The 12,755-nt window shown below is 38.7% G+C and overlaps 1 protein-coding gene across 1 annotated transcript in view; it reads left to right on the top strand.

Moving 5' to 3' along the window:
- Positions 1-9,658: 9,658 nt before the first annotated feature.
- Positions 9,659-12,755, top strand: part of slc27a6 (solute carrier family 27 member 6) — a 34,049-nt gene continuing 30,952 nt past the window's right edge. Inside the window, exons 1-2 of the mRNA XM_077243426.1 lie at positions 9,659-10,333; positions 11,244-11,453. Coding sequence (XP_077099541.1) covers positions 9,862-10,333; positions 11,244-11,453 — 682 coding nt within the window. The 5' untranslated portion in view covers positions 9,659-9,861. The remainder of the gene's footprint in view (positions 10,334-11,243; positions 11,454-12,755) is intronic.

The following is a 12,755-nucleotide window of genomic DNA, read 5'->3' as shown; positions in this document are numbered from 1 at the left end:
GTGCCAGTTCACTTTAATACCGCGTGCTATACATGTTGCTACTGATTGGACTGCAGTTCTGACACACCCATCAAACAAGAGAACACGTATCTCAAACCCCGCTGCACACCGGTGCACGCTGTTTCCAGGGGTGATTCTCAATATCCCTCCTCGTCTCCTCGTTCCTCTGTCCTCCATCCTATGACCCGGAAACCGATCGAGCTCAGCCATCTTGAAGGACATCTCAATTCTCTAATTGCACCCAAGGGGGTAATCCATCAGCCGGAAGTTGAAGCTGCCTCCGGGGGGCGATATTTTTTTTCACAGGATTGTAGGGGAAGACTAATGAATATTCATTAGGGAACTCATCCCTGATTGGTCTTAACCCCAGTGACTGGTAGGTTTAGGGGCGGGGTTAGGGGTAGGTCATCAGACCCCCAGTGACGGGTAGGTTTAGGGGCGGGGTTAGGGGATAGGTCATCAGACCAATCAGGCATGAGTTCCCTAATGAATATTCATGAGTCTTCCTCTACCATCCTGTGAAAAAAAATATCGCCTCCGGGGGCCGCCATTGTAGCTGGCTATCACCTGCTGTTAGCATCCCATTAACTCCCATTCATTTTGGCGTCACTTTGACAGCGAATAACTTTACATCTGAGGTGTCCAAAGACTCCATTTGTCCATTATTTATTTCTAAAGAAACACGACAATGTATAAAAGGCTCCATTACTTTGTATCTTACGTTATGGCCCCGTAGAAGCCATTCTTGTAAAAATAGGCTAAAAATTGCGTCATAACCACGCGACTTTATGTCGCACAATAGAGACATTACCGTATAGACAGGAGGAGAAGCTCGCACAGTCTCGTAGGCAGTCTTTTACTGTCTAAAGTCAGCCCATGGCATAGATAGAGTCCATAAAAGCAACGCGACAAAATATTTAAACAACGTTTTTGAGGAATTGGAAATAATTCGATATGTGGCAAGTGAATACATATGAAGTAACATTTATCCACGAACTTTAAATTATTTATCTACTACTACACCTACGGGGGATGGGGAAATTAATTATCAGGAAATTATACAGGCAATGGAAGAAGAAAAAAAACATCTCAATGTCTATCGCGGTTAACATTGTTCCTTTATTTATTTACACATCTACGCTTGAAGATGAATGTGATCCCGTTCGGAAGCCATATGTACAAAATGCCTACATAACGTGAAATAAAGAAAAACGGTTTTGTTCAAGTGTTTGTGACCGTGATTTATTAGCCAAAACTACATGATTTTACACCTAGCTCACAATTCTTTATATATTGGAATATTATATGGTCATGTAATATTGAATGGATACGAAAATGACTCGAGGGGACATTATTATATGGTTCCTGGGCTCATACTAAGAAGTATTTTTTGGATGGGTTATTATTCTGTTTGATGTAGAAGGAAACGAAAAAGAAGGGAAAACATTATTTGCATATGTGCCTATATTTGAATCATTTTTAATAATTTTGGAAGATTGAGCTGTAGCCTACATGCATTTATTTATCTGTTATGTTTGATTGTATTATGTGTGTATGTGTGTGTGTGTGTGTGTGTACTAGCCAAATATTTAAATCTAATGGATATATACATAAACATGTTCAAAATAAACTAAACTAACTAACTAAAATTACTAGAACTGCAGATAGGCTACTCAAACGATTACAATCCTAAAGTAGGCTATTTTAAAGTCGATTTTAGCCACTTTTATCATGTCATATTGTAATTATATAGCGTAATATGTTATATTAAATTAATTATTATAACCACGTCCATGGGGCTGCTTTGACAGGGTCAACCACACACACCCACACTACTCTTAAAATGTTACTGTTATTAAACTGCACATATCTGTCTATATTGTTCATACTGCATACCCATGTGTTCTGCTCATAATGCTACTGTTAATACACTTCACATATTCTTGGCACAGCTACTAGAAGATTTACAACTGTCAGTCAGGTTGCTCACGTGACATATACGTCATCAAGCTCAGTTTGAGCCTGCGCAGAACGCTTGGCTATCAGGAAGTGAGTGCCCATGTTTGGCTTCCACTCTCTCCGTTGAAATCAACGGGGTCGCTGTGTCCATTTCTTTTACTGTCTATGATTGCACCGCGAGGAGTTGAGGATCGAGGAGTGAGGAGGCTTCCAGAGGGGTCATGAGCGAGGATACACAGCTGTATCCTATGCGGAAGAGTTTTATCGACTAAACGTGACGCGCGTATACATTCTCCTCCCCCTTCACATCGATCACAATCTGTTTTAATATATACTTTACCTTTGCAGTTTATATAAACCACACATTACACATATTTCAACAGGGTATCTTGCTTTATTATTATTTAATATGAATTTCTTAAATAAAAAAACTTCAACAACATAAGGGCAGATCCTTTGAGCGCTGCTGATGACGCTATGAAGTGACGCTCGAGTGATCAAGTATTCCAATGTATAAAAAAGCTTTCATTCGATTCCTCCGTCCTCAATTTTTTTCCTTGCGTCCTTCCCTCACAACCTACAGGGGGTGGAGCTGAGACGCGAGGAAAGGAAATGAGGATGCACAAATAAGAAATGAGAAGCACCCCAGGAAACATGACGTTCAACCCGGAAACCGTAGCAAAACGTTCCAATAGGGGCTGGCTGCAGACTACGGGGCGAGTGGAGCTCCATTCAAAAGCGGAAATACGTCACCTCCACTGCGACCTTACTGTCTATGACTGCGACCGAGCGCATATATATATATATATATATATATATATATATATATATATATATATATATATATATTATTTAACCGAGCGCATATATACGTGACCTCACCTAATCTTCACACACAATATCAAAGCAGTATACTTAACTTTACGGTTTATGACTTTTAAATATAATATTTCAGTAAAAATAATTTCAGAATTTTCTATTTAAAGCTAAATAATATGTACAAATCAACCAATGTAAAATAATGAAGAATAATTTCCACAAATTAAGTTTTAATTGTTTTTATGTAAAAAAACAAATAATATGCACAAATAAAACACAATAACTGTATGGTCCATACTGTCAAAAAAAAAATACAAATATGAACAAAATAATTATTTAGAATTTTGTATTTAAAGCAAAATAACGTGCAAATCAACCACAGTAAAATAATGAAGAATAATTTCCAGTTAATTGAATTGTTTAAATATATATATATATATATATTGACAGCACACTTGAATTACAAAAAAAGTGACCAAAATTGTCACATCAAAGACAACACTGCGCGCACACACACTTCACTGTTCAAGACCTCCATCATCCAAAAAGCAATCCCAGCTACAGTAGCCAGGGTTGTCATCTGAGGAGTAAAACCCCAAAAGCACTCCCCGTTGTCCATTTCCCTGGTAGCCAGCCCCACAGTCTTTGTAAAGCTGGCTGCATTGTAGGCGGCTGCATATAGAGATGGTGTACGGCTTTCTGTACATTTGACAGTGTCTCTCTGAAAGTCTTTTCCAACTCACTACACCTGTTCAATTTCAAAACACAATGAAAGTCACAATTCAGACAATAAATGCACAAATCTTTAACTGCCAAAAGTTTCATGTTAGGGAAATGGATTAGGGTGAAACCGTTTTAACTGAAAATGCATAACGTTAAATTCTCTTCAGATTTACACTTCTCAATACAATCAAATCCCCACTAAACAATTAAACAATAAATACAAACATACCTGCCACACACCAACACTAAAATGTTATCTATATGTGGTCTCGGGCCATTAAATAATGCTCAAAATGGAGATTTGCGTTCGTGCATCTCTTAACTAAAAAAATGGCAAACATTTAAATTAACAAGCAATCAATATAATACTCACATCTGCACACTCTACAAATATTATATTTAAAAAAATCATTAGAATTAATACCTGAATAGAAGGGGAGAAAATCGCTGATGTTTCCCCACAGCGACGTATGGAATGTAAAAACCCCGCGAATTTACTCCCTCCCGCCCCCGCGAAGTGGAGGTGACGTACTTCCTGTTTGAGAGTGGAGCTCCAATCGCCCACAGTCTGCAGCCAGACCCTTCTCAAACGTTGCGCACCGTTTTGAACTTGAACGTGCCCCTGATCCAGGTCAGGTGATGTTCAGGTGAGAGGTTCCAAACCGAACTGGGACCAATCAGCTGTGAGCAAAGTGTCACATGTCTGATGCGATAAAGTCACTCCACCTGTTTCTACTCCAAATTAAAAATCTATGAAAAATCACTACACAGCAAATGATTTTTAAAGACAAAATCGTCTGGCTTTTAGTAATGCTTATTTAGAATAATAAATTTGTATGTTTTGGATATTATTTATATTATTATTTATGTTATTATCGATCACACAAGTACATTTCTAGTTCATCAATTATTATTACGCAGAGTTTAAATGAATAAATATAAAGGTAATATAAATACGCTTTAGAATCAATAGATGAAGCTATAAAATGACTACATGTGAGCTTAAATGTTCAATTCTCTCTATACCTTTATCAACTGAACTAACTTCACAACTTTTACTTGCACTGATATACAGTAGCGGGTCTTTTTCTTTTAGTTGTCCTCTTTCATAGACAGCCATTTTCTTGTTGCTGTGTAAATTGGTTTAAATTCTTAATATTTTAATACTTTATTTAATAAGTGAATTGCGCTGCTTCTCTCCTGAGAAATTAATTTCAATGAGTTTTGAATGAGTTTCACTCTTTCTCAGCATGTTATTGGCTGTTCGCTACTGATGTCATAAACTCCTAAACTCAGGATCAAAGCCTGAGTTGACAGAAAAAGATGATGATCAGCGTCATGGTACCAAAGCCTGGTTGGATTGGTTTGGTTTTGTCAACTCAAAACTAATCCTGTAACAGATGCAATTGTGATAAAATTAATTTAATTGGGATAAAATTCTCTAAAACGACAATCCTATAAAAGAATAAATGCATGATATGACATTCATAAAAAGAAAACAATGTATTTCCTTGCAGCGAGAGTGATAGGCAACACGTTATACTCGCAGTTCAACCGCGGCTGGCTGGATTGAGCGTCCAGCAAGCGTCAGTAAGCAACCAGTCGTGATCGGCCATTTGACTGCTTTAATTGGGATAACCGGCCCCAAAACATCAATCATACAAAATAACATAATCATATCAACAGATGCATATTAAATGAGCTAGAGAGGGAGGAACACAAAGCACAAAAACTGCAAAAAATAAATGGTTTCTGAAACTTGCCAAGGCAGACTGCCAACCAGCCACTGGCAGGTCACGTGACATGCCAGAATCAGCCTGCCAGCCAGCCACTGACAGGTCACGTGTATGCCAGTGGCGGCTCCTGCCAGCCAGCTGAAGATTGAACCCATAGACATAATAAATACATAGACGCCCTTTTGGCCACTTTGGAACGTTGCTGCGATACGTCAACGCGTCCGCCATTTTGCTGAGGGCAAGACTGCGCTGTAAACAAATGCAAGTAAACTGGGGTGTATTCCAGAAAGCAAGGTTAACTTACCGTCAGATAAACCTTGAACTTAACCCCAAACTTGCTTACTCTGGGTATGTCGGTTCCAAAACCCCTATGTTGAGTTAGTTTAATCAACCTCCTATTGGTAACCCAGAGTTAATGCGCGCGCACGGCGAGTATTTTCAATGGATCGCCGATTTCAGGAGTCACCATGGAAACCAAGGGAGAAAAAAAGCGAGCTACATACGATGCCTCGGTGAAACTGAGTTGGAGGTTTTAATGCTTGCTTATGAAGACTATAAGCCCATTATAAAAATTAAAAAAAAAGCAATACTGCTGCATCAGCAAAAGAAAGTTGGCTTGGCAAATAATAATGGACAGAGTAAATGCGTGAGTTTAGAAAATTATAAATGGGGTATTTTCCCCTTGTGAGTCACAAATTATGGGAAAATACCCCATTTATAATTTGTGACGCAAAAATTCTTTGGGGGCATGTAGTAAAAATAGACAAGTAATTACTTGTTGGCCTCCATACATTTCTTAATATTACAGTAGTAATGCGCATAATTGGCTAGTTATATGTTGGCTTCTTGTTTTATCAGGTGTAATCCTTCTGGAGCCAGAAGAAGTGTAAGCCAAGTCAAAATGAAACACAAAAACATTCTCCGGCAAGGTAATATTTTCTAAACTTACTAAACTTGTTACTGACGCCATGTAATTTAGTATTAAATGTAATTTAGTTTTCTATGTAGCCAATAGAAAGAAGGCTGAGGCCAGTAAAACAGGTGGGGGTCCACCTCCTGGGGGTCCACCCAGGGGGCAGTTCGTCAGACTCAGCTACCAAGACAAGTAGCTTAGTAAAATGTAGGTGTACCATATTAATACTTATGTTTATTGATAATACTTATGTTTACCTACTGTTTTTGTCAGTGTTTTAATAAAGAAAATCATCAACACTGTCACCATTTTAAAAAGGCATTTTGAATTCATTTTACAGTCATTGATTCACTTGTGCAGTATGCATGCTGCTTTGACTGCATATGCTGTATACTGTAATCTTATTACTAGTACTTAGATGCTCCTAATGTCCTTCTTTATTAGTTGTATCTGTTTAAGAATATACATTGAGTATTGAATATGCATGATTATCTTATTGGTTTAATTATCTTGCAGTTGCTGATGGCCACATTGTATTGTTGGATCCTCCTGCAACACCACACTCTGTCACAAGTGTAAGTGAATATTGTCTTTAGGTTTCTGTTTGCTAGACCAAGCATCCTTCCTCATTTTCACTGTAGGATGATGATGAAGAGACCACTTCTGCTGTGACAGAAACAGAAAATGTGGGGAGGCCCATAGAGGTACGATGCATAGAATGCATTCCCCCTTTTTTACATAAGAGAATAAATAAATTGTCATTTTACAGAATATGGCAGGAGATTTTAATACAGATGAGAGTCCATCTACCTCCAAACAGAATCTTAGCAGTGTAAGAAATGTTCTGCAGTTCTCCTTCCTCATTTAAATATTTGGTCTGTGTTTGTATTAAAGACTTTTTCAGTCTTTCTAGTTGCCTGCCATAAAACTGTATAAGGTCCACCTTCAAAAGCAAATCAGAAAAAGTGACATGGATAAGCCTTATACAGCTTCAAATGGAGGAGAAAAGGATTAACCTAAAAAAGGCCAGACTTGAAATTGAATTGCTGGAGCATCAGCTTAAGGTGGGAAACATATGTGAACATTAATCTGTCATTTGTTGTTGAATGAAATCTAAAGCAATAAATACAAATGTCTTTTGTTACAGGAAATAAAGAAACCATGAACAACACTTGACTGTTAACTGGTTTTAATTAAAGTGATTTTGGCTAATCATGTCTCATACCACCCTGCCATCTCTTTGGTCTACCGGGTTCACTGGGTTCCTCTTGGCCACATATTACCTAGTTAGTGGGGACCAGTAATGAGGGTGATTTAATGGTTTAAACACCCAAACATTTAGCATCCAAAAAATCTATTGTCACCTGCACATTGATGCTATGGATTGACTTCCTATTAACATAGTCTCCTGACTGAAGGAGCTTTAATGGGAATGTGGGTTCCATCAATGCACCCAATAACATTTGGGAACCCTGAAATTGAAAGTTATATAATTAGAAACATTTAAAATTATTGTGACTGTATAAAGTAGGGTTAGATTAAGTAGTGCTATGTAACTAAAATGGTCAGGGCACGCCATGTTCTGTCACCTCTCTGAAACAAACTAACTCTGGAACATAACCTGCTCCGGAGCAGGTTAAGTTCAGAGAGTGAGTTGCTATGACTACTAACATACCCTGAAAGTTACCTCCGTTTTTGGAACTGAAAGTTGAGGTTATCCGCTTACTCTTAAACATACCCGGGTATGTCACATAACCTACTTTCTGGAATAGACCCCAGGTGAGCTGCGGTTTTCCTGGATAAAAACAATAATAACGTTTACATTTATCAACCGATTTCAGTGGTTTGTAGGCTACGTGGTGTACATTACTGTTACATAAAGACCAAATACAACCAGAAAAAAATGTTCAGTCTTGTTTGTGAAAGGTAATTCCCCGGAACCTGTTTTCAATTGTGTAGCGATTTGTACAGCCCCAAGCAACACACGAAGCAGGCATTTTTCTCAATTCCTGTAATGAGAGGTATGGGAAAGTTGCCCTCCGCAATATGGCGGCACCGTGGACGTACGCCCCAGCGGCCAATAGGGCATCTATGTATTTATTATGTCTACGATTGAACCCCCACTCGGAATGAAAACGTAGGTGCTGATTGGTCCAAGAGGAGTCCTGTGCGCCAATGAAAGCTATCTATCGATCTGCGCTCGATTGCTCTTCCTTCATCCTCCAACTACCCAGATGTCTGTCTCAGTAACCTGAAATTGAATTTGAAAACTGAAGCTGAATTGTGAGAAGTGAATGTGAAGATACTGTATATAGAGAGTTTAATTTTCAGTGAGGATCAAATTTTATTGGACTTCAGTTCCAAACAAATAAATTCAATTTCAAATGATACAATTCAGATTCAGTTTTTCAATGCAATGATTCAAATTAAACAATACAATTTCCAATTATGTTATTCAAATTCAGTTTTTCAACGCAATTATTCAAGTTTAGCAATTCAAATTTTTGAATTGAAATTCAGTTTCTGGTGGCACATATTTCAGCCCATACCACCCCCTGGTTTCACAGACAAGGCTTTTTAGATTAAGCCAGGATTAAGCTTCAACAATTAGGGGCATTTAAGCTGCTTTTATAAATGTGCCTTAGAAAAAACATCACTGATGTAAATTTTGGGACAAAGCAATAGCACTGACATAATTTAAGATATCTCAGTGAAAGTTACTTCGTCCTATGGGAAACAAAAACAACAATTGGCTTTTGTGTTTAATAACACTTACACATGTAATGCAGAAATAATGAAGACACCCACATGATGGCGCTAAACTTCAAGATGAACTCCATTTTTAAGGATTTCGAATCCACGGTTTCTTCATTGACAGACGCTTCCTCCTCAGTATGACTGATCTGCAGAGTCCTGGGCCAGTGTTACACAAAACCCATTTGGATGAGAACAAAATGCCTTTCATAAAGTACTGAATGGTCCAAAGTAACACACAGACTGACACAGACAGGAAACTCAATCAGAAATCTGTCATTTGACCTGAACAGTGTGTCCACGAATCTGACCAAGTATTGAGAGAGACATGAATATTTTACTGCAGCTAATCAGTACAGAGGGGAGGAACTAGGCTATAGAAAGTACATTCGCCATAATCTTAAATTAAACATTAAATGTAAATGTAAACAGTCCCGTCCACTGTATAATAAACAAACAGAAACATGAATCAAATGTTTTATTTTATAAAAATGTTACTAATGGTTTATTTCAAAGACATGTTTTTATATTTTTTGTGTATACATTACTACTATGTATGAGATATGTGACAAATGTGACTTCAGTTCAGACACTTATTAGCAGTTTACATTAACAAAAGTTACGTGGTTAAGGCTTTACGTCCTGCTCTCGTGCACATTCCACAAAACATCCGAGTCGCTGTTATGGGCGTGGCACTACTAGAATATGCGCCACGCCCTGTTGCTATGGTAACTCCTGTGATAGTAGTAAGCTTGATAACCAGGGCTGAGCGCGTGGCCCTGATGACACGCCCACGGTTGTACAACAACAGTCACGTGACACCCTCTGGACGTTGCATAAATTAGGATGACAGTGCTGTGCGGCGTTTTATAACATCCATTAAACAACCCAACCCGAAGCAGTTTAACAATGTTAACGGTTAGACCAATTTGACCGAGTCAAGTTTATGTGTCAGAGATGTTGTCATGGATCGTGGCTCTGCTGACTGGAATCCTCTCCGCGTATCTCGCGCAGCGCTTGTGTTTCCCACACTTCTGGAAAGACGCCATGTATTTAATGAAAGTTATTCGGTACGGAGCGCGTCTGGAGATCTACAAAAGATCCTCTCGGGTCGTGACGGTCATAGACAGGTTTGTTCAACAAGCCGAGCGGATCCCTGAGAAAGCCTTTGTGATTTATGAAGGAGTAACGTACACCTATAGAGAGCTCGAGGCGCGCAGCAACAGGGTCGCGTGCGTGTTCCAGGCTTCGGTGAGGACAGGAGACACGGTGGCGCTCCTCATGAGCAACGAGCCCGACTTCATCGCGGTGTGGTTCGGCTTCTGCAAACTGGGCTGTGCAGTGGCGTTCCTCAACACGAACATCAAGCCCAGATCATTGCTGCACTGTTTGAACTGTTGTGGAGCCAAACTACTGGTGGTCGGAGCAGGTAAACTAATTTCTGACGCTTTACAGCCAACCGACAATGCTCTAAAATGTGTTATGTGAGCGAACGAAATGACTAGACCTCATATCATTAACAGGCGAAAGACCATTGAAACAGGTGTTTTTTATTTCTTTGTTTTTACCTAATGTATAAATATTAATTGGCAAACATAAACTGATTAAAAAAAACATAAAACATACTCTCAAAATAGCCAATAAGCGAATTGCGGTGTTAATTTAAAGAATAAATGATGACAGATTGACAACCCCAGATTGACCTTTTTGACCCGTTAATCCTTGACCTATTACCCTGGTAACCTGTCTGTATAGGTGCTGGGCTGTTTTGTTTGAGTAGGCTTTGCTCGAGTTGTGCATTATAAACATTCTCAATGTTAAAATATTCACATTTTAATCTATTATAGCCTATCTTTCATAAGTAATTGTACCCACAGTAACAATTACATGCAACTAACCATGAACAAACCTCTATTCCTTACCCAATAGTAAGTAGTTTATTATTATTACTCAGTACTCAAATGTATAATTACACTGAAACACTTGTTTTATTATACTATTTGTGAAACAATAAAGGTAAAAAAAGCTATCTATAAATAGGTAAGCATTTATCATTTATAATATTGTCGTATTATTTATGATCCTTTTTGCGAACAGGTTGAGTATTATGTTGAAATTGTTTTGTGTATTTTGTTAAACATTTTCTTTGTTTTGCTCGTTTGTATATTTTATATTTTCTTTTTCTTTTTTGCTTGTTTGTATATTTTATATATTTTCTTTTTTTGCTCGTTTGTATATTTAATATATTTTCTTTTTGCTCGTTTGTATATTTTATTTATGTGTTTCTTCTTTTAATAGTTTGAAATACAGATTTTCATTGATAGTGATTGTGCCTGCAGATCTTCTAGGCACTCTGGAGGAGATTCTGCCAGGTCTCCGGCAGGACGGTGTGTCAGTGTGGGGTTTGAGTTCAGCAAGCGCTCATCCTGATGTGCACAGTCTGCTGGATCAGATGGAGAGCGCTTCACACGAGCCCGTCCCAGCTGATCGCCGCTCCGTCACCTGTCTCAAAACCCCCACGCTCTACATCTTCACCTCAGGCACTACCGGTATGTGATGAGTTTCTCTTCATCTCAGTGGACTCCAGTGTGTCAGGACATCTCCGTTCTACAGCCCTGTGTTTCAGAAGATCCCAAAGACCCTGATTAACAGGTTCAGTGTTCCCAAAGCCCTTTGCACACTTATACCATGCCCTAAAAGTATGTACTGTTTTTGTGAAGAAAAAGTACATACTTTTCAGTGTGTAGGAGAAGAGTAGGCAAGCTTTGGCACCTACTACTTCATCATCTTTAACGATTTCTCTCTGTCACCTGTCAATCATCTCGTCACAGTTAAAATCCTCCATTCAATCTAATTTAATTTCCTAGCGTTTCGGAGAGAAATGTAGTAGCACATTCATCTGCCAGTTGTGGGTCTTTCAAGGGGAGATTCTCCTCTTGTGTTTGCAATTTGAATATAATGATGCATTTAAAAAGTTAATGGCTAAACGTATCTTTACAAAAGTTTATGATTATGATTCAGGCAGCATTATAGGTCAGAAGTCAGATTGGATCAGAAAATTTAGAATATTTATCCAGATCCATCTGGTTGGAAGTCGGAGTCATGTCGGTATGGAGACGAGTTTGTTGAGGATCATTGCCGATGGCTGTCGTGTCGATGAGGCCTTACAGGGCTGATGAGGCTGGCACTTCAGGGATGGGTTGTGGATGGGTCCAGGCACAGGTCCACTATCTGATCTGGATACGGCCCGGATCCGGCTGACTTTAGTAAACCTTGGAATAAACAGAAAGACTAACATTAGCGTAGATGCCATTCTTCTTATGATGTAGCGAGTACATCAGGTGTTCTAGCAAGTGTTCCCGGTTCTGGCTGACCTAATTTATGCAGTCTAATAATCATTTAACTGATTTGAATAATATAATGTATAATATTCTACATGAATGCCAGGTAAAAGAGATGTGTTTTCCATCTAGATTTGAACTGACAGAGTTGTGTCTGCTTCCCGGGCAATGATAGGAAGACTGTTCCAGAGTTTAGGTTCTAAATAGGAAAAGGATCTACTGCCAGCAGTCGATTTTGATATTCTAGGTATTATCAACTGGCCAGAATTTTGAGATCGCAATAGACGTGAAGGACTATAATGCGTTAAAAGCTCGCTCAAGTACAGGGGAGCTAAACGTGCTTTTTAAGTAATCAGCAATATATTAAAATGTATATGATGTTTAATAGGGAGCCAATGCAGTGTTGACAGAACCGGGCTAATATGGTCGTACTTCCTGGTTCTGGTAAGAACTCTAGTGGCTGCATTTTGGACCAGCTGTAGTTTGTTGATTAAGCGTGCAGGGCAACCA

This window comes from Siphateles boraxobius, unplaced genomic scaffold (assembly GCF_051911475.1).
Source record: "Siphateles boraxobius isolate OS27281-9 unplaced genomic scaffold, OSU_SipBor_1 25, whole genome shotgun sequence".
NCBI classification, from domain to species: domain Eukaryota; kingdom Metazoa; phylum Chordata; class Actinopteri; order Cypriniformes; family Leuciscidae; genus Siphateles; species Siphateles boraxobius.
Note: the sequence above shows the minus strand (reverse complement) of the source record. Positions and strands in the feature narration are given on the sequence as shown.